Source organism: Panthera pardus, unplaced genomic scaffold (assembly GCF_024362965.1).
Source record: "Panthera pardus isolate Hobbes unplaced genomic scaffold, ASM2436296v1 HiC_scaffold_12, whole genome shotgun sequence".
Taxonomy (NCBI): Eukaryota; Metazoa; Chordata; class Mammalia; order Carnivora; family Felidae; genus Panthera; species Panthera pardus.
This window is the reverse complement of record NW_026526677.1, coordinates 29,568,654-29,591,530: the sequence shown is the minus strand read 5'-3', so window position 1 is coordinate 29,591,530 and position 22,877 is coordinate 29,568,654. Positions and strand designations below refer to the sequence as shown.

The 22,877-nt window shown below is 32.9% G+C and overlaps 1 protein-coding gene across 6 annotated transcripts in view; it reads left to right on the top strand.

The window, feature by feature from the left end:
- The window catches only part of ELP4 (elongator acetyltransferase complex subunit 4), a 241,832-nt gene that overhangs the window by 85,055 nt on the left and 133,900 nt on the right, over positions 1-22,877 (top strand). For all 6 annotated transcript variants that reach the window (XR_008421172.1, XR_008421171.1, XM_019456605.2 and 3 more), the window contains exons 6-7: positions 1,328-1,412; positions 6,706-6,891. Coding sequence is in view for 4 of the 6 variants with exons in the window: in XM_019456605.2 (XP_019312150.2) it covers positions 1,328-1,412; positions 6,706-6,891 (271 nt within the window). In the remaining 2 variants the exon portion in view is untranslated. The remainder of the gene's footprint in view (positions 1-1,327; positions 1,413-6,705; positions 6,892-22,877) is intronic.

The following is a 22,877-nucleotide window of genomic DNA, read 5'->3' as shown; positions in this document are numbered from 1 at the left end:
TCATGACCTGAGCCAAAGTCAGACACTTAACCAACTGAGCCACCCAGGCGACCTGCATATAACAGCATTCTTTTCTCTTGGTTTTCTTTCTTTCTTTCTTTTCTTTCTTTCTTTCTTTCTTTCTTTCTTTCTTTCTTTCTTTCTCTTTTGTTAGTTGCTTTGGGGCTAGATGTTGCTGTTCAATAAAATATTTGCAGAGATGTGCATATATTTTTATTGAACAACCTACCATTGATTTTGCACACTAAGTAATCTGCTACTTTTCCTAACTTCTTATGTTCTTTATTGTTGCATGTGTGCTTCAAATTATATTTCATTTTTTCTTTAGGTCATTTATTCTGCATATGTGATTGCTTTACTTAGGATCATGGTAGAGCAAATACTTTTGTATTTTTAAGGTCACCCACAGCTTTTACAGCATTAGTTACTGAAATGTCTATGAAATAGCTATGTTCCAGATCCTCATTATCATGACTTTTAATGTTCAGCCATAGCACACAGGTTGTCCGTTATCAAGAATATTAAATTCAGACAATGTTAAACCAGATTTTTTTCATTGTAACTATATTTTCTTTGAGGTGTTTTATAACGTTTGTAAAAAAAAGTTTTAAGTAAGCTCTGTGCCTAACGTGAGGCTTGAACACACAACCCCAAGATCATGAGTCTTATGCTGTACCAACTAAGCCTACTAGGCTCCCCATTTTTCTAAAATATTTTAAAACAGTAACATTAATGCTAATATTCATGTGAAAGATAATGTCTTCTTAAATTTATACATTTATTTTATTGATTTCGTTTTACAAAGTAGAAATTACATTCATCTTCATATGTCTTAAAAGATCAAATTTTTAAATTACTATTATTTTAGCAGTTTGTTCTAAGAAAATTAAAACTTTTCTGGAAGATGAGCTCAGGTGATCAGGACATTGATTCAGGTGTACTTAGCATAGCAGTTCATTAACTATGTGTTAATTACCCATGATTACTCCTGAAAAGCTATAGTGGCTTCATCTTTTAGGTTGCTTCATTAAATCATTAATTTTCTTGGAGGTAACTAAGCTTGACATAATTAAGACATCTCAGTCTCCACAGATTTTTATTTTCCCATGATGTCAAGAACACCGAGCTGGTTAATATAAGGCATTGTAACGTATTCCCTGGATGTACTGACTTTATATTTTTAAATTATTTATACTATTTGGGTTAATTTTATATTATATTTTAGTAGTCTCATAAATTTTAATTACTTCCTCCATGTTGTAGCTTAGATTTTGAATTGTATGTGTAATATGTCCATTTCTGTATTTGAACCACTTCTTACCAACAGTTCTTTGACCCATGGCTACATAAAGCTGCTTCAGTTTATCCAGAACATCATATATGAGGAAGGATTTGATGGATCCAATCCCCAGGTATTGAGTACCTTCAAAGTTTTTTATAATCATCTATGTAATGTTGTTTTTAAACTCTCTAGGGGTAACCCAGAAGGTTTTAGAATAATTAACAGTGAACAAGCTGTTTCCAAGCACAGAAGATGTAAATAAGCAGGGCACAGGCAGCCTTTGTTTGATTTTTGATGTGTAGAGTTTTAGCTAAGTTCTCAGTGGATGCACAAAAGACATATACATACATTGTCAACATAAATTATTTTTAAATATATATTTGTGGCACCTGGAATAACTAAGCTGCTGCATTTTGAAAATTACTCCTAAATCTGCAAGACGTGTACTTTTGTATCTAAATTTTTTTTAAGTTAATTTAGTTTGAGAAAGAGAGAGAGAGAGGGGAGACTGAGCAGGGGAGGGGCAGAGAAGAAGGAGAGAGAGAGTCCCAAGTATGTTCTATGCTGTCAGTACAGAGCCCAACACAGGACTCAATCCCATGCGCCACGAGATCATGACCTGAGCTGAAACCAAGAGTCAGATGCTTAACTAACTGAGTCACCCAGATGCCCCTCTTATCAAAATTTTTTATATTTCTGTCATTCAGTCCTTAATTGAATAACCCGGTGAGTAAGAATTAATTATTTTAAGATTTTATTTCTTGTTATATCATGCTTTAGGTTATTTCACTGAATAAAAACTGCATTTTTTATTTGCTATATTAAAATATTTTATAACTTAATTATTTCTCTGTAGCTCTGTTTTTAAGAACGCAAGTTTTTAAATTCCCACTATTAAAGATTCCAAATTCCCACTATTAAAGATGTTCTGGTTAGTTTAACTTGAACAAAATGAGAGAAATTTTATTTCCAGTTATAATGCCATTTAGAAATCTTTCTCGGTGATTTTAATTGCTAAAGCTGCTAAAGATTTTCAGTTCATGTATATTATTTCAGCAGAAGTATTTCCAGAGCACCATTATTTTTATTGAAGAAAGTAAAGAATCCAGAAGTCTTATTTTTGGCATTATCAACTACATTTGCTCTTAATCCATAATTTTTTAAGTATTCTTATAAACTTTACTGCTATATTTAATGTTTTTTCCACAGCAATGTTAATAAATTTTAAATTTGTTTTGATCATCAGTTTAATACAAAGTTGAAAATACTATACGTGTGGTGAAGTATATACATTTTATTTATAGATAGCTTTTCACGTGTGTTACAGTTTTTGTGATGGTCCTTGGTTTTTAATACAGTTTTATTTTGTTCATCGTTCCTCCGTTTTTGGTCCTAGCTAAGATTTATGGGCACTATGTCCTCCCTTTGGTGGCATTGTCCGTCTGGAGAGGTAAATTGGTCCCTGACAGACACCTCTCCCTATGTGCTGTGGTTACTATGGAAACAGACATGTCATAACAGTTCCTATGATACAGTGTGCAGAGCTCTTGTTCTTGCAGGATGATGACACATCTTCTAAGAGCAAGAAATTTTATAAAATACAAAAAATCAAAGGCAATAACAAAGATACACACATACTTGCTTGTATATGTATATACATATGTACACATATTTAGATATATGTACACACACCTATCCATCCAAAGGACCCTTGATAAGTAAGCTATTATTGGAATGGAATGAAATGTTTGTTTTCTTAGTTGTTTATTTGAGTATTAAAAATGCCACCATTTCCAATAAATAGTATTTTATTTGATGAAAGCTGATAAACTGAACTGGTTTGTCTCTGAACCAGAAGTTCTACAACTATTGACTTTTATAAAGGTTAAAAGGGTTGAGGTAAGCATTTATATGCTGAATACCAAGAACGCTGAAAAAGTTTACAACATACCGATAAGTTATAAAATATATTTCCAATTTTATTGGAATTAAAATATATCTACTAAATTTCCATATTGTTACATTTTAGAGTGTATCATTTGCTAAATTACCTCAACTATATTTCTGTCTCAGAAACTTTAGATGAGTTCAAGAAGCCACAAAAATTCATCTATCGAGCACTGCTTCAAAAAATCTTATTCCTGAGTCAAAATAATGTTCTGATACTGAAATAAATTCTTTTTAAAAGGAAATTTTCATCTTACTTTCTGTATCACTACATTTTCAAATAAACTTACATTTTCAAATAAATTAACTTAATTTGAGATAGGCTATAAGGAATTGAGTATTATAGAATACTGTATAATAACTTTGTAGTAAGTAAAGTAGCTCATCTGCAAAGATATTTGGAGTGGAGATGTTTACAAATTGCTGTCATAATTTCATTTAAGTTATGATTTTTAAATATCTAAGAAATATACAATAAAAATGAAGTTTGAAAATTGATTTCACTTAGATATCCAGATTAAATATTTTAGATGTTCTCATTGGAATGAATTTAATATTTATTATTCATCTTTCAACAAAAGTTTATTTTTTAGTTTGATTAGACCTCAATAAATTATATTAAAAATTTTTTGATTATGCCTCACAGTGTGCCCCATTATTATATGGCATAGCAAAGGAATTATATGCCTGAAATTACACAGGAAATTTGTAAATCAGCCTTTGCTTTTGCACTTACTATTATATTTTTAAAAATATAAATGTATTCCCAAGTCACCTAGGTGGCTCAGTTGGTTGAATGCCCAACTTCAGCTCAGGTCATGATCTTGTGGTTCGGGAGTTCGAGCCCTGCATCAGGTTTTGTGCTGACAGCTCAGAGCCTGGAGCCTGCTTTGGATTCTGTGTCTCCCTGTCTCTCTGCCCCTCCCTGACACTCTGTCTCTCTCTATCTCTCTATCAAAAATAAATAAACATTAAAAAAATTTGTTTAAATATATAAATGTATTCCCTATGTTGAAGTATCATGCTCAAATATGTTCTGATGTGGTGAGTACCTACCTCACTTAAATATCTTTTTCATTCTTTGGCTTAATAGTGTCATTCTTTATACACACACACACACACACACACACACACGTGTGTGTGTGTGTGTGTGTGTGTGTATATATACACGTATATATGTATGTGTGTATGTGTATCAGCATATCTGTCATAGTCACTAAACTTCTACAGTTCTCCTGCTTCTGCACCTATCATCATTTTTGTTATAAACTTTTAGCAGATGCTTTTTGATACAATAGTTGGTAATTGTGACTGGGTTAAAATACAGCTGACCTTTAGTTTCTGAAATATTGGTAGGGAAAACCGTATAATGCTGCTCTCCTACCTTCAGATTTTGTTTTAATACCTAGATTTTGGGGGCAGGTTTGTCTCTCCATTTTTCTAGATTGCTCTTTCTGTTGCAAATCTAATTTAAGCTACAGTTCAAGAGAAAACAAGTTTGGGATGACAAAATGAAGCTTAATCTTGCCATTTGACTTAAATTCTGAGTTTCTAAGTAATACAGTAAAAGGGTAACCTACAATTTCACAGATATCTTACACAAATTCATCAAAATCCATTTGGACTTCCAATACATACATGCCCTGGTACATATTATTACTTCATTTCATTCAAGTAATGCAGAAATAAAAAAAGAAAGCAATTTTTATGGACTGCCAATGATCATAATATATATCTTAAGGGTTGCCTATCATAACCTTAATACAACCAGAAAAGAAAACTGGACTAGCTGCCTTGATAGTATCATCACATTTCAGGTTTTTGGAGTCAGGAATAATTTTTCAAATGTGCTTAAACTAAATTCCTTTTTCTGTAATCACATTTTAATAGCTTTATCCAGGCCCTTTATATATTATGTCCCTTTATATATTTTAAAGGATTGTGTGATCTCATAGAACAATTTTTTATTGTAGAGATGAGAGAACTAATGCCTAAGTAGTGTTGTGTCTTGCTCAGAATCACATCTTAGTTGCACAGTCCAGACTGTGAATCTGTCTATCTTACCCATATTACTGATTACTGTCCCCTTCTGTTTTTCCTCTTCTAACTTTTCAGTGTTTTATTCATTTCCCTACTTTCCTTTGTTAATAAATTCTCAAAAATACACAAACTCAACTTTCATGTGTAGTATCAGAGAGATAGTAGTTGATTAATACATTTTATTAGTTAAATAAATTTTATTCATTTGTTATAACAGTAACAAGCAATATGTTGTAGGATCTGACTTAATCAAAAAACACACTCAAATGACACATGTTCCAAATTTTTGATTTAAGGGAGAAAATGTATTTTCCCATTAGAATTGTAATGATAAGTTTCCAATTATCTCCATGCACCAGGTTTTGCTAATGTCTCCTTCCTTTGCCCAGAAATTTTGCCAGATTGCTAAAGAAAGCATTTATAGGGGTGCCTGGGTGGCTCAGTTGGTTGAGGTTCCAACTTGGGCTGAGGTCATGATCTCATGGCTTGGCTTATGAGTTCGAGCCCTCATTGGGCTCTGTGCTGACAGCTCAGAGCTTGGAGCCTGCTTTGGATTCTGTGTCTCCCTCTCTCTCTGCCCCTCCCCCACTCGTGCTCTGTCTCTCTCTTTCAAAAAACAAATAAAACATTTTAAAAAATTTAAAAAAAATTTAAATACAAAATAAAGAAAGCATTTATAAAACATTTGTTTGGTTAGGATAACACAAACAGTAGAATCTGTTATAAATACATCTCCGGCAAATGCTTATTGATAATCAGTGTAGGTTTTGTTTAATAGTTTTTAAATGCTCTTTTCCCAAGAAATATCAGTCATCATTATGACCTTAATATCAGTAGTCTTGAGTTCCAAATGTTCATTTGTTCAGTTTTGATAAGTATTGAACTGAATTATTTTGTAAAAATAGCTTCAAGAAGAATAAGTAAAAGCAAATATAAGGTATAAAAGCAAAACACACATTTTTAAACTTCTTTCAAACAAAATATCAGGCATTGGACATAATAGCACTAAATGAAAAATACTGAGCAAGTTATAGTTTATTGAAAGACTTGTAGAATTTTATAATACTAATAATGGTTTCTAAGTATTCTAGTTTAGATGTTCTTTATTGCTAACTGATTTTTTTATGTATTATTTCAGCTGTTGCAAACATAGTTCGTAAAGTGGTCACTTAAAATCTAGAAACTTGAGGCTTTTGATACTCTTCAAATTTTCCAAAAGTGAGAAAAAAACAGCTATTTTTTAATACTCTTGCAATACAGATTTCCCTTATATTGCCGTATATTAACTATACATAAAGCTTTTTACCATGTCCACTATCTCCCTGCTATGTTATAAATTTCAAAAACTGGCAAATAGAACTAAAGGAGGTATCCTATTTGTTAATAAAACTTAATGTGTTTGTCTCCCCCCCAACCCGACACACGTATTTCTTTAGAAAAAACAGAAAAACATTTTAAGAATAGGAATCCAGAATCTTGGTTCACCTTTGTGGGGGGATGACATTTGCTGTACGGAAAATGGCAACAGTCACAGCCTTACGAAGTTCCTGTACGTCCTCCGTGGTCTTCTGCGAACCTCTCTTTCGGCTTGTATGATCACAATGCCAACACATCTTATCCAGGTAAGAATCTTTCCAAAACTCCTTTCCCCTAATTAGTGCTACATAATGAAGAGCAATATATAAACACTCGGAGTCTGAGTCTGATAAATTATTTTCATATGCCATTTAAGTAGAACAGATTTCAGGAATGCCAGAGAGCAAAATGTCCTTTACTTTAGAGTGTTAAATTGTTGTGTATTTGTGGTTTTAATATACAGTGAGTATATGGTAAGTCTATCTTTAATAATATTATTTTTTCTTCGATTTCTTGTAAATGCATAATACATTGTGTTATGTGGTTGATATTTTACTGATATCTTTTCATTAATCATTAGATTAATCATAAAGATCTAAGATATGGATATAGATCTTGAAGAAATATTTGCACACCCATATTCATAGCAGCATTACTTACAATAGCTAAAATGTGGAACCATTCTGAGTATTCATTAATAGATGAACTTGGTAAGATATGGCCTATATTGCAATGGAATATTACTCAGCCTTGAAAAGGAAGGAAATTATGAGGTGCCTGGTTGGCTCAGTCAGTTAAGTGGCTGACTTCAGCTCAGGCATGGGTTCAAGCACCGCATCAGGCTCTGTGCTAACAGCTCAGAGTCTGGAGACTGCTTCAAATTCTGTCTGTCTGTCTGTCTGTCTGTCTGTCTCTTTCTCTCTCTCTCTCTCTCTCTCTCTCTCTCTCTCTCTCTCTGCCCTCCCTCAGCTCGTGCTCTGTCTCTGTCAAAAAATGAATAAAAATGTTAAAAATTTTTAATAAAAAAAGAAAAGGAAGGACATTCTGACATATGCTGCAACACTGATGAATCTGAGGACATTATCCTAAGTGAAATAAGTCAGTCACAAAAAGACAAATACTGTGATTCCATTTATACGAAGTACTTAAAGTAGTAAAAATCATAGAAACGGAAGGTAGTATGGTGGCTGCCCTGGGCTGAGGGAGAGGGAATGGCAAGTTACTTAATAGGTACAAAGTTTCTGAAAATGGTTGTTGGTGGTAGTGGCACAACATCATGAATGTACTTAATAACACGGAATTATACATTTAAAAATGGTTAAAATGGTAAATTTTATGTTATATATATTTTGCCACATTCAAAATTTTGAGGAAAAAAAGAAAAGGGGCACCTGGGTGACTCAGTCAGTTAAGCCTCCAACTCTTGATTTCAGCTCGGGTTGTGATCTCGCAGTTCGTGAGTTTGAGCCGCATGTTGGGCTCTGTGCTGACAGCCGGGAGCCTGCTTGGGATTCTGTCTCCCCTTCTCTCTCCCCCTCCCCTGCTTGTGTGCACTCTCTCTCTCTCAAAATAAATTAACACTAAAAAAATGTAAAAGGAAAAGAAAAGACAAACACTGATCTAAATAGGACATGTCCTTTTCTTCCCTTGCTGTTTCTATGTGTAAACCTCCTGAAACAACACTCTTAGGGAAAAAGGTCCATCTCCCCAGACAGAAAAAGAGGGATTTTTGCAAGATTTGCCTCATCAGCTCAAAAAGTCCTTTTCTTAAGAGTGTCCAAGAGGCTGGGGCACCTGGCTGGGTCAGTCAGAAGAGTATGCAACTCTTGATCTCACGGTCATGAGTTCAGGCCCCACACTGGATATAGAGATTCGTTAAATAAATAAACCTTAATTTTTTTTTTATAAAAAGAGTATTCAAGAAGCAAGTTTGGGACAATTTTCATCATTGTTGTTATTTTATATGTAATAGAGAAAGTACAATTACATTGTATATTTTTCCACAGTATTTATTATTAAATATATTTCTATAACAAACACAATACTAGAAATAATAAAACTGAAAAAAAAATCACCTGCAGTGAATGGAATCTGAAAGTCAAAATAAGCTAAATCACTGAAATCATCTTTTCTAATGTACATACACTAAATTAACACTTTGATGTAGAATGACTTTCATAGCAGAATAATGTTGAGCTTTGTTTTCCTTTACTTCTCTAGGAAGTCTCAATAATAATAATGATAGCACTAACAAATACAAAATACTTAAAGTCAAGATCTTAAAGTTCTTATAAAATCCTTACATAACTACTGTTGTAATCTACATTTTACATGTAAGGAAACTGAGATACAGAGAAGTTAAGAAACTAGATCAATGTTTAATACCTGAGAAACCATGGTTTGAACCCAGAAAACTGGGTTCCAGCACCTCATACTAGAATACGTAGCACATTTTTATTCTGGAACTCATTCTCTCAAAGCTAGTAGTTCTCATATCTTTTATCTTGGAGTTAGAAAGGACATGGGGCTCATCTGAGCTAGGCTCCTGCCTTCGGGTGAGTAAAGTAGTATCCCAAGTGAAATGACCTGTTCAAGCAAATCACAGAATCAAAGACTATCCTTGGTGAGACTTCATGGATCTATGCAAACTCTACATTTGATTAAACTAACAGGAATAAACACTGACAGAAATTAAATCAAATTAACAGAAATAAAAGATAGAATTGAAATTTGAAGTTCACCAAGGAGATAAAGAAATGCCATTTCAATTAAATTAATAAACATTAATTAAATTAACAGAAATATAAGATATAATTGAAATTTTGAGTTCACCAAGGAGATAAAGGAATGCCATTTTAAGATGCTGTATCTAAACATACTGTATAAGGGTTAAAGCTGAGACATTGTTTAAGGGCTATTAAGTTTGTAAAGCACCATATTCCTTCCTGCACAAGTAGAGAGAGGAGTATGATTGACAGCATACCCCCATACATTGTCAGTGACTTGTGCTTTTGAGCTTTCTAAGGGTTACCATAGCAACTTCCTGCTGTTCTAGTTAGCATTCCTCTTTAATAATTGCAAACTTTGAGCAAAAGAAAAATTAGATCTTAATCAGAAAAAAAGTTTGACTTTTCACATCAGGATTTCCTTTTTTTAGTAAACTCTACCCCCAACATGAGGCTCAAACTCACAACCCTGAGATCAACAGTCACAAACTATCCCAACTGGTGCGTCTCACATCAAGCTTTCTTAAATCCAAATATTTCTCTGTCAACCAACTGTGGAGAAAATCCGTATTTCTTATAAATTTTATTATTGAAGCTGTGTTGTATCTCATTCATGCATTCATTTCTTCTACACTGCTTTTGAGTGACTGACAGTGCTATAGTCCACTATATATATATAGTGGAAATTTTAAAATGAGTGAGAGACACTGGTTCCTTTCAGGCACCTTATTCTGTAGTGGGGAGGTAAATATTAAAAACTTGTGTTTCAATCTGAAGATGAAATCCAGAAAACAATTGCATTCATAATAGCATCAAAAAGAATAAAATACTTAGAAATAATTTTAACAAGAAGAATGTACAACTTATACTCTGAAAACTACATAACATTGTTGAAAGAAATTTTAAAAGATCTAAATGAATGGAAAAACTTTCCAGGTTCATGGATCAGAAGGTTCAAAATTAATATGACCATTGTCTCCAAACTGATCTACAGATCCAACACAGTCCCTATCAGAATCCCAGCTGACTTTTTTGGAGAAATCTGCAAGCTGATTCTAAAATGGCTATGGAATTTCAGAAGACTTAGAATAGCCAAAATAATCCTTTAAAAAAAGAATAAGCTAGGAGGGCTCATACTTCTCAATTGCAAAACTTTCTAGAAAACAATGGTAAAAGACAGTGTAGTCCTATCATAAGAATAGGCATATAGATCAATGAAATAGAATTGAGAGTCCAGAAATAAACCCATATATCTATGGTCAACTGATTTCGACAAGTGTGCCAAGACCATTCAATAAGAAAACGATAGGCTTTTTCAACAAATGGAATAGGACAACTAGATAGCCACATGCAAAAGAATGAGGGTGAACCATTACTCCACAGCATGGACAAAAATTAATGCAGAATGGATCGGAAACCTGAATGTAGCAGCCAAAACTATCAAGAAATGCATGCTCTACCAACTAAGCCAGCCAAGCACCTCAAAATTAAAAACTTTTATGTTCAATGGACACTGTCAAGAAATTGTTAAAGGCAGCCCACAGAGTAGGTGAAAATATTTGCAAGTGATATCTGATTAGAGATTTTTATCTACAATACATAAAGAATGCTTACAAATCAATAATAAGATAACTCAATAAAAATGGGACAGTAATTTGAGTACGCATTTTTCCAGAGAAGATGTACAAATGGCCAATTAGCACATGAAAGATGCTCAACATCATTAATCCACAAAAATGCAAATCAAAATTACAATGAGATACTACTTGACATTCCCTAGGATGGGTAAAACAAAACCTCAGGTAACATTAAGTGTTGGCAAGGCGAAGACAATGGAATCCTTATACCCTGCTGGTGGGAATATAAAAGGGTACGGTTGCTTTGGAAACAGTGTGGCGCTTTTCAGTGATTCAACCTGGAGTTACAGTGTGACCCAGCAATTCCACCCATTAGTATATACCCAATAGAAATGAGACCATGTATCCACATAGAAATTTGTGCCTGAAAGTTTATAGCATTATTATTAATAACAGCCAAAAGATGAAAACAGCCTAAATCTCTATTAACTGATACTGGATAAGCAAATGTGGTATATCCATACAATGAAATACTATTTGGCTATATAAAGGAATAAAGTACTAATACTTGCTATAAGACAGATGGACCTTAAAAAGATTATGCTAAGTAAAAGAAGCCATCACAATAGAACATATATGATTTCATTAATATGAAAGTCCTGAATAGGGAAATCTGTAGAGACAGAAAGTAGATAGTGGTTACCTAAGGCTTTGGAGTGCTGGGAGATGGGGAGACCTTGAGTATGTGGTGGGGTGATAAATAAAAACATTGGTTTGTTTTTTGTTTTTTTTTTAAGGTGATGAAAATGTTATAAAATTGCCTTGAGTAATGGTTGCACATATCTGTGAATACTAAAAAACCTCTGAATTGTATACTTTAAGTAGGTGAATTGAATGGTATGTAGATTATATTTCAATAAAGCTGCTGATTTAAAAAAATGTAGGTTACGTGGGGCACCTGGGTGGCTCAGTCTGTTGAGTGACCGACTTCAGCTCAGGTCATGATCTCACGGTTTGTGAGTTCGAGCCCTGCCGTCAGGCTCTGTGCTGACAGCTCAGAGCCTGGACCTGCTTCAGATTCTGTGTCTCCCTCTCTGCCCCTCCCCCTCTCATGCTCTGTGTCTCTCTGTCTCAGAAATAAATAAACATTAAAAAAAATTTTTTTAAATGTAGGTTACAAAATAGTTGGTAAATCTGGTAGCAGAGTTATAAGTATACCAGATCAGAACTTTAGTTCAGTGGTTCTCAAACTTTTTAATCTTAGAACCTCTTTACACTCTTAAAAACTATTGATGATCTCAAAAAAACATTATTTGGGTTGTATCTATTGATATTTACCATATTACAAATTGAAACTAAGAAATTTTCAAATATTTATTTACGAATTCTGTTAAAATAATAATAATGAACTGATCACATGATTGTAAAATAATGATTTTTAAAAATTTTAGTTAGAAGAGTAATATTGTTTTACATTTTTCCTTAGTAGGAAACAGCAGGTTCTAATATTGGCTTCATTATTCAATCCATTGTGATATATTGTTTTGGTTCAAGTATGAAAAGAAAATCTGACTTCACACAGATACATTGTTGGAAAAGGGAGAAGTGTTTTAGTAGCCTTTTTTTTTTTTTTTGATAATTGTAGAGATTCTTCAGTATACACTGAAACTCGAAAAGTAATAGTTTTACAAACATTACAAACATTACAATGTGAAATCAAAAACTGTGAATGAACTTTTTCATATTATGCTACACTAAAAGGCATTCATTGCTTTATCTTGCACTTTGAATGGGTCTTTTACTCATTCAAGATATTGACATATCATTCCTTGGTCATTTGGAAGGTATCGGTTGGTTCATGGAGTTATGCCAATCTTCCAAATATTTGCACATTTCATTATACAATATCAAACAATCATATTAGTTAATATCAGCACCATCTACAGTGTTGTACATGTCACCAGTTTACTTTTATTGCTAATTAGTTTTTGAGCATAAAAATATACCACAATTTCTTTATTCTTCCACCTATTTATGGACATTTGAGTTATTTCCAGATTGAAGCCTTTATGAATAAAGCTGCTATGGACATTAATGTATGAGTCTTTGTACAGATACGTATTTTCATCTTTCTAGGAATCACATCCCTCTAAACCTTTTTATTTTCAGTCTTTCACATTTTAGCCATTATAGTACACTTGAACTGTATGACACTGTGATAATTTGCATTTCCCTGACAACTAATGATGTTGATCATCTTATCATATGCTTATTGGCTATTTTGCCCGTCTTCTTTTGTCTAAGTCTTTTGTTCATTTTTTAATTGGGTTATTTATCTACTTATTATTGAATTATGAAATTCCTGAAATATTTTCGGTATATCTTTGCAATAATTTCTTCCAGTCTATGGCTTGCCTTTTCTAATAACAGTATCTTTTGAAGAGTTAAAGTTTTTAATCTAGATAAAGTTTATCTTATCATTTTTTTTAATGGTTAGCAATTTCTCTCTCCTACTCCTCCCATTTTAAAATCTTTGCCCTCCGTAGGGTCTTTTTCCTGTTTTCTTCTAAAAGTTTGATAGTTTTATCTTTTACTAATTGATCAATGTAATCCAATTTGAATGTTTTAAACGACTGTAGTTTACATTCTCAAATAGTTTTTGACTTATTAGTTAACATTCTATGTTAACACACTTTACATTACTAGTTCTATTTTTATTAGAGTTACTATTTACCAAGGTACTTATTGTCTGCCTCAAACATGTGATTTCATATAATCTTATGTATCTAATACTTTGTAACCTCTGGGAAGTCAGGGCCACATATTTATAGTTTTCTTTTTTCCAGGTTATGTTTATGAAAGTAATACATCATTAAAGGCAATAAAGTATAAAAATTCATAGCACAGTAACTAAGCTTTTTCTAGATGTTTAATAAATGTTTAAGGAATAATGATTCTTACTTAGGAAATCATTTCTAATATCTGATTGTTGAAACTTCTTGAATCTTTATTATAAATTTTTGTGATTTTAGATCTTTTTTCTAGCATACCCAAACCCTTCCTGCAAATGGCCAATTTATTATAATGTCATTTAGTCATCTTAATTATATACAGGATATATCAGCATATTTCAAGTCTTATTACTGAAAATTTAGGTATAAGTAAGATAAGAATTTTGCCTCCTTAGCCAGTATAACTTATTTATAATTGTTATAAGAGGATGATTTATTTTTCCTGCAAAGACTTTTTACAGATTTTGCATGAACCTAACTTATTATTGTGAGTTTATAATCACACCAATATCATAGGGAAACTCCTTTCTCTAATCATCTTAGATATTCTACACATACTTGTATTGTTTACATTGTTAATGATGTTAAGTCATTATAAAATTAATACTTTAATACTAGTTTGGTTAGCTTTCATGAGCTTCTTGATTTTGATGAGAAGTAAACCTGGAACAGACTTATCAAATACTCGTAAAAATACTGCTACTCTTAGTACCACTACAACTGTGCTATTACTGTAAGCATTTATTAGGCACATACCACATGCGAAGCACACTGCAAGCGTTATGTCCTTGAATATCCACCACAAGCCTTACCTCTATTTTTACAAGGTTACACAGTTAATAAGAGGCAAGGCCAGTAATGTTCTACCTCATGTCTTCCCCTGACTCCAGACTACACCATCTTCACTTTTAGGTTATATAGCCAGCTGCCCTAATCATCACAAAAACTCTGCAAGATAGGCATGATGCCAGTTGCAAACAAGATTAAACTGAAATTAAGCGATGCAACAAAGTCACGTATTTAATAACATGTTTAAAGCTAGTATCAAACTCTGATCTGTTTAAATCTAAAACTTACTCTTTCCTCCCTGTCACACTACATCTTTATGTATCTTGAATTATTAACTACTTCTGATGGCAGTAACTTCCCATGAGGAAAAAAAGTTCTAGACCAATGTTGCTATTCAGCATTTTTAAAGAGAAAACTATCATTGTAAAATTGTTGACAAATTAGTACATGTGAAAGATTAAGTAAAAAGTTTCATTGCAGTCAAGGGAGGAAAAAAGGATGGGAACATATTTCCTTATGTGTAATTGCAAAGCAAAGAAAACAGTTATGAAATAAATACGTGTATATATGTAATTTTTTTATTTTTTCCAAAGGGACCTATGCAAGAAAAAAGAAAAGAACATTTTTCTAAAGCTATTTTGGTGGCCATTATGTTCATTATTTAGAAGGAGATTCCAAACCCATTGTGAATGCTTGTGACTGTGATCCTTGCGGTCTCTGTAGAAGGAAACAGCCGTCATACTGTCAGGTGTCCTCAAGTCATCCTGTCTACGTCACCAATTAAATAATGATCGAGGTGATTAAATGGACTAGATATCTAAACATTATGCAATATTTGCATTTTGGTATTTTACAGATACATTTAAAACATTGTATAACTGGAAGAGATATCATTTAAATTTATGTTTTTTAAGGTTCTAGTAAAAAGACTATTTTGAAATGGAAATAGGAAAATGGGGGGCCAGACTTTGGCGATGAGTATAAGGTTAAATAATGTGACCAAGAATTAAGACGTATTCCTCAAAATATAAAAAAACAAAACAAAACTGCCCATCCATCTACAATTTTCACATTTTCCATAATATCTTTTCTACGCAATTTTTCTACCTATCCATTTTGTAATGTTTTTTAAATTTATTTTTGAGAGAGACAGAGAGAGAGAGAGAGGAAGGGGCAGAGAAAGCGGGAGACACAGAATCCGAAGCAGGCTTCAGGCTCTGAGCTGTCAGCACAGAGCCCGATGCGGGGCTCAAACTCACAGACTGTGAGATCATGACCTGAGCTGAAGTCAGACACTTAACCGACTGAGCCACCCAGGCGCCCTTCTAGCTATCATATAGTAGTTTTCTGGTCCTAATATCAGTTGAGGTATTAAAATGTATATATATTCTTTTGCTCTATGACTATAACATCTCATTATATATTTGTTTTTATGTCAAAGTACTTAAGAGAACATATAAGATTTAAGAGTTTGCTTCAACCAATCATGATGTAAACAGGGGATAAAACCCAAGAACTCTTAAAAACCAGCGAAGAAAACCACAAGGTTTAGGGTAAGGAGAGGGAATAAGAACCAGAAGCAGTATGCTCACAAATCTAATCAAAGACATATGAATACACAGAACCAGGAGACTGTGAGTTTATTTAATAAATCTTACATAGTACTTTTTATGAGCCAGATGCAGTCCTCAAATTTTTTTAAATATTAACTCATTTTATCCTTACAGTAACCCCATATGGTTGGTGCTGTTATTGTCTCCATTTTACAGATTAGGAAACAGGGGACAAAAAAGTTGAAGTGACTTTCCCAAGGTCACACGGCTAGTGAGTGGCAGGATTTAGACCAAAGCAGTACCCTGTAAGTACCATACTCTTAACCACCATGCCCTGCAGCTTACTCAATAGAAGTACTAAAAGAAGGTCAAAATTAAGACACAGACTTGTGTACACAAGGTAGCATTTAATGATGAAAGAACCTGGGCTTTTGGAGACAAATAGACCCAATTAGTCATATGGTTTTAGTCAGGTCTTAACATTCTCAACCTCATCTTCTTCATCTTTTAAAAAATGGGGTGAGGAATACCTAATTCAGAGGATTAGCAAAAACATGTGCTGACACAGCGCTAACACATAGTAGTCACTCAATATATGCAAGCAATCATTACCTTCACTATAATTACTTTAAAGAGACTTCCAAAGATGAAAATTTGAACAGAGATCAGGCCATAGAAATAAGGTGTGCAAGTTCATCAAAGCAGTAGAAGTCCTCAGCTTTCTGTCTCTTTTTATGAAAGTCTGTGACAGAATCTTCTAACAGGTCAGGCCTGAGATAGACCAGGAGGCATGCATGAAGTCAGGTGACCATCTAAGTCATAGTAACATCACCATGTTGTTCCAAGACTCTTCTAACATCGTACGTCAACTTCCTCTCCACTATGACCAGTGCCATTCCTATAGACTCCAAGTCAGAATTTAAGTGGTGATTGAATGTCTAAGGGTAATTTAGCTTATTCATTCATGAACAGATATTTATTGCTGAGGCACTAGGCACTCATGAGGATATAGCAGTGAATAAGAGAAACAAAATTACTATCCTTGTGGAGGTTTTTTAGCAATGTAAAAGACAGTATGAATGGAGCAGAAAATTAGTATATGGAAGGTATTTACAGGCTTGAGCTTGGAATTTGATACTAAAGTGGTTTCTGCAAGAAATAGAAATGTAGTTTCATATCCTTGGAAACAATTAAACATCTATAGGTAATAGAATTGTGATACTTTTATTTGAATATGTTGTATAGAGTATCACTATGTTAAAAGTATATAAATATCTATATCTCTTAAATTGGTAAAAGAGCCAATCAGTGTTCTTACTTTAGTTATTAGCATTCTGTCAGACTTGTACAGTAATGATTAGTTACCCTTTATTATACTTTTGGCATGCTTCCCATGTTTAATTTCATTGTAGGGAAGGAACACATAGTTAAGGAAATTGCAAAGAGGAGGAAAAGTTAAAATAGGGAAAATAATGACATAGATTCAAAACTGACTTGAATTTATTATTATAAGACTTTTGCAAGTAGAACGAAAAAGAATTCTTTTTAAATTTGCATTTGAAATATTTTGTATTTAGCCTGACAACTTTGAACTTAGAATTTTTTATTTTCTTTAGGTTAAAACTTATTTCCATAACAGCAACAGGGAAAAATAACAAACACACATTGAAACAAATACATAAAAATAAACTCTAAGTATCTGTTAAGAAAATGCTAAAATTATCCATCAAATATATTATGAGTATCTTAAAAAATATATAGTCCTAAACAATTTTCCTGCAAGGTTGTTATATTACTGATATTGTCTCCTTCTAGAATATAATTTTAGCACCTGCTCAAAGACATTGTATTAAAAAATGTATGTGAAAATGGCCAAGTTAAATAAGACTTTGTTACATGCTAAACTGTGGTATAAAGTGTCATTAGAAAGAGCAGGACTACGGACGGCTCCCCCATATTCGAGCATTACCCAGTTCCCAGATCCCTGCTGTGTAGTTGTTCCACTCGCCAAGAAGCCTGTTAAAGAGCCCCCAAGAGCATGTGTACAGCCCTCCATGTTAATAGTTAATTGGTGAGGATGGCAAGATGAGAGGACAGCCGAACATGTGGTCTCTCAGACTCAAGCCGTAGACAGACCTTTAGTTATAATAACAGCAGCTGCTCACGTTCTCACAACTCAACTGTTCAAAACTGTTGTCGAATGAAGGTTGCTGTGGATTGGAAAAAAAAAAAAAAAAAAAAAAAAGGGAAGGTCACATCTAAGAAAAATAACTAAAACCCTACCTTGAAACTCTTACTATTTAAGTATGAGAATATTACTTGAACTTTTTAAAACTTAAGTACAGATTTCTATATTCAAAGCTGTTCTATTTCAGACACATATAACACTGATGCTTTTTTCCTATTTACTGTTAGAAACAGAAATGCTGGTGCACTGCTCGAAACTTTTTAATGAGATTTTTTGCAAAGTGACACCTTTGAAGGAGTTACAGTAGGATGCTGTTCGATTTCCCCATCTAGCAAGATATGAAACTATTAATTTTTTTGGTTTTATAAATGGAAACTGGCTTCCTATAGTGAAATTTGTCATCCACCTCCACATTATAGAACATTTTGTGCCTTTTAAGTTAATTTTATTTTCAATTCCCAGTGACAGTTGTGTACTTGAGGAAAATGATGACCAATAACATTTATTCTTTTTGAAATTAAAAATTTAGTTTTATGCCTTGTTATGATTTCCTTGGTAAGGTGAAAGGAAAGTAAGTTTCCCTTAGCTTCTGCATTTTGTTTACATGATCTATGACAGGTTGTTGGTGACTTGTTTTTAGTGATCAAAAGCATTTTTACTGGAAACCATCAGGAAGTAAGTATGGAAGAACTTAGAATTGTGATTCAAATGGGAGGTGCAAATATTTTTCTGTGGCTTTCTCACAACTTTCCTTTCAGGAAGAAAATGTACTTTTTATTATTGCTAACTTACTCAAACTGTTGTAATCTACTTTTTAAAGGAATTTTTAAATATAAACAACAGCCTAATAAATTACTCCTTAACTATCATAATGAAGGGGTGAAAACTTCTTTGACATTACTCACAGTAAAATATTAAATAACATTTTCTCATTCTAGAATACTTCTCAGTATCACCAGCATTTAATGTGTTTGCTTATCAGACATTAGTTTATAAACTATTCAAACTTTCTTTTATTCAGAACAGATTTCAGATTTGAAAGTGTCCCAGAACATATTTTGATTGGTCATTATCGTCATTTGCTCCATTAACAGCCTTGCTCAGTTTTTATCCTATAATCAATGTTTTCCAACAATTTGATCTGTGGACTTCCCTCCACACCCCCGCCCCACCTATCTGTTTGGAAAATACCATCACCAGTATGTTAGTTTGTACCAAGGAAAATTTATTTTCTACAGAAAAGCAGGAAGAAAGTGCTTTGCTATTTATAACATCTCTTGAAAATTGAGGAAGCTTTTATTTAGTGTGTTATTTTAATTGATATATCTTCCAATTAATATCTTACAGCATTAATATAATAAAGTTTTGAAATGAGTGAATGTTTCAAAGTAGAGAAATTCAGAACAAGCCTTTTCACATCCATAAACTTTTGTGTTCATGCTGAGTATCTTAGCAGCTAAACTGTAAGTCAAGTAATGGACTGCTTAGAACTAACCACTAATATGGGATTATGAAATGTGGACTCCAGTGGCCTTGTGAATTTCTCTCAGTGTGAAATCTTTTATTCTTAAAACAAGAACTAAAAATAATTGCATGGTAAAGGAACAACAGACTTTTATGAGTTTACAACTATAAAATTTTGGAAAATATTTTTAATGTAATTGTTGATAAGAGCATCATTATAGGAAAGCATAACATCATCTCTGTCCCATAACTTAATCTATTTTAAGTGCTCTTTTTAAATGTACTTTATTAAGGAGAAAATTTAAGGATGAAAATTAGAGATTAGATTTAATCTCTTGATCATAACTATCAATTACTAAAGGATAAAGTCAGATATTCTGGCTGTCAATTTTTCATGAGTTCCTTTTATTTTTCTAGATCTTCTCAACTACTCTAAGGTAGATTGTAAGAAATTAACATTTTTAAAAGTATAAAAAGAAGCAATCTTAAGAAGTCAACTGAATCATACTAAACCTATTTTAATGTTATGCCATGTATGTTAAATTGTAGTTTTTGAAAATGTAGTAACTTCATATGAGTCTGGTGTACTGGAAACAGAGTCTTTTATTCTTTATAATAACAAATAATAGAGAAATAGGTGTTTCAACTTTGCTACCATAGGCTGCTGATAAAAATCTATAAATTCTTATAGCTCCAGTTTTTTTTCTTCTGTTTTATATTGCACATGCTGGTATCTGATTAATTTTTTAAATCAAACCTTAGCATGTATGCATTATACATATGTATTGAATTTACTTTCTTGGTCAAGGATGTTTGAAGCTTTTTACACAAATAAACTCCAAATTATCTGTAAGTTTCTGTCTATATAGAACATTAATAGCAAAATATATACTATTTTATCTTAATGTAAATATGCATATTAAATAAAAGCAGGATATTTTAAATGGTCAATAAGATAAATGTGCATCTTTAAAGGAAAAAAAATGCCACTTTAGAAACCTTTTGTTATACTTAACCTAACCAAAGCATATTCAGCAAGCCATAAAAAGAAAAATAGTTTTAATGTAAAATGTTTTTTTTGTTCCAAAATAACTTTGTGATGTTACAGTTCATATGGTGATTCATACTGTACTTCCTTGTGGTGATGGTGGTTGTTAAAGTACTATTTAGAGCCAAAATTTTTAAAAATATCAATGATAGAAATAGTGAAACGTCTCATCACAGTATGGAGATTGAGTCATCTGTTTGGGCATATGGAATCTTTGGCTGTGGACTGCAGTCTTTATAATGCCCAGTGTCCAGGCATGGACACAACTGTTCTGGGAACAGAAGCAGAGAGGGACCTCTGTTCAGTCCACTTGAACGTGATAGAAGAAAAAAGGGGAAAGGATCTTTAACGTTAATTATCTTTATTATAAACTATCTTTGAACTTGATCACTTTTTATGTACAGAAAATAAGTACACCTGTATGTAATTTGCATTTATTTTGCAAAAAAAATTAGTAAGTTTTTAATCTTTGGTGTTACAAGCTCTCTGAAAAATACCTGTGAGAAAATGTAAGTTTTGAATTATTCCTATTTGTATACTTTGATGCATTTCCCTTAAAGAAAGATTACTGTCTTCAAAAAAAGATGATACTTATTTCTTAATATTGAGATGAAATATGCTTGTAACTAATTATAATTTAAAGCTCTTTAAATATCAGGTCATATATTATATCCCAGTATTATGTTTTAGCCCTTTGCTATTAATTACATTATTATTACTATATAAAGTATTTCTGCTTCTTTAATAATGTTTTTGCACCCTATGTAGTTAATCTTTAATGTTGAGGAGGACAAGGGGAGAGATTAAATTAGCCTTGTAACCTCTTTCTCTTCCAGGCTGATGATGGAAAATAAAAGCTCTTAGCCACAAAATGTAACACTTAGAATTAATATTTAATTAGACTAGCAAATTGTACACTGTGGCTGAAAGCTTCCAAAGAGTTGTTAGTGCCACAATTGACCTACAGGTTTAATAATAACTCACTTCTAGAAGCAAGTGCCAGTTCAGCATAGTAGAGCCACTGTAAGAAAGTCCTGAGAGATTAAAATCAGCAAACCAAATGGCAGGCAGGGATTCCTGGGATGGAGCCTTCTGGAAAGCTGGGAGCTGGAATAGCTTTTAAGCCAGGATTCAGATGAGAACAGTGGGTGAAAAAGCTGATCCCTCCTGTTCTGGGAGCTTCTGGTTGTAGGCCAAAATCTTAGAACAGATTTTTACTAAATGTTTTTGCTGCAGCTATTAACTTACATTGAAAATCAAATATTGAATAATTTTTCTGTAAAATTTAACAAATTTTTTGTGTAAACATTAGTTCTTAATTTCTTACATATTAGTACATAATATCTGTAAACTCAGATCATTAGATTATCAGATAGGTTTGGCGCTGTACATCTATGCTCTTTTGCTGTGACATGCTGTTTCCTTGTTCCCTGTATAGTTGATTTATATGGTTCATTTCTATATTATTTCATTACGGGGCATTATGCAGAGCCTGAGAAAGAGATTGTGAAGTCTGTACCCAAGAAATGTTTTTCTTCAAGAAGGTACATATCTCAACAAATATAAATTAAAGGCATTTTTAATTTTTAAAGGCCTTATATTATAAAAGCAATGCTACATTTGCTTATGCTTATGATGCAATTAAATTACAAGACAAATAATTGGACCTCCTGGTGAAACATTGGATCCTTATATCTCTGAGAAATTAATCTGGTGAAAAATAGAAGACCATGAATTTGAAAATGTGCAAATACAGAACAGCTAACTTAAGAAAGAACATCTTACATAATTTATTGGTTTTATCTTCAATAATTAAAGAAAAGCTAAGTCATTAGTTAAAAATTCAAGCAGATGAGAACCTTGCCAGCAGAGGGAGTAGTCCTGTCTGCCGTCAGGTTCCCATCATTTTCCCACCTGCCTCAGCTTTTTTCCCAGCCAGTCTCCCATCTGGACCTGGCTCTGTCAGCCTGTTCCTGATGACAGGCTATAATTTTATACTCAATATGGGATTATTCTAAGCTGATTTTAAACTTTAGTATCTTTAACCTACCACGGCATCACAAACATCAGCTGGATGCTCCGTTTGATATTTGGATATTAGCAATTGTTTTTCCA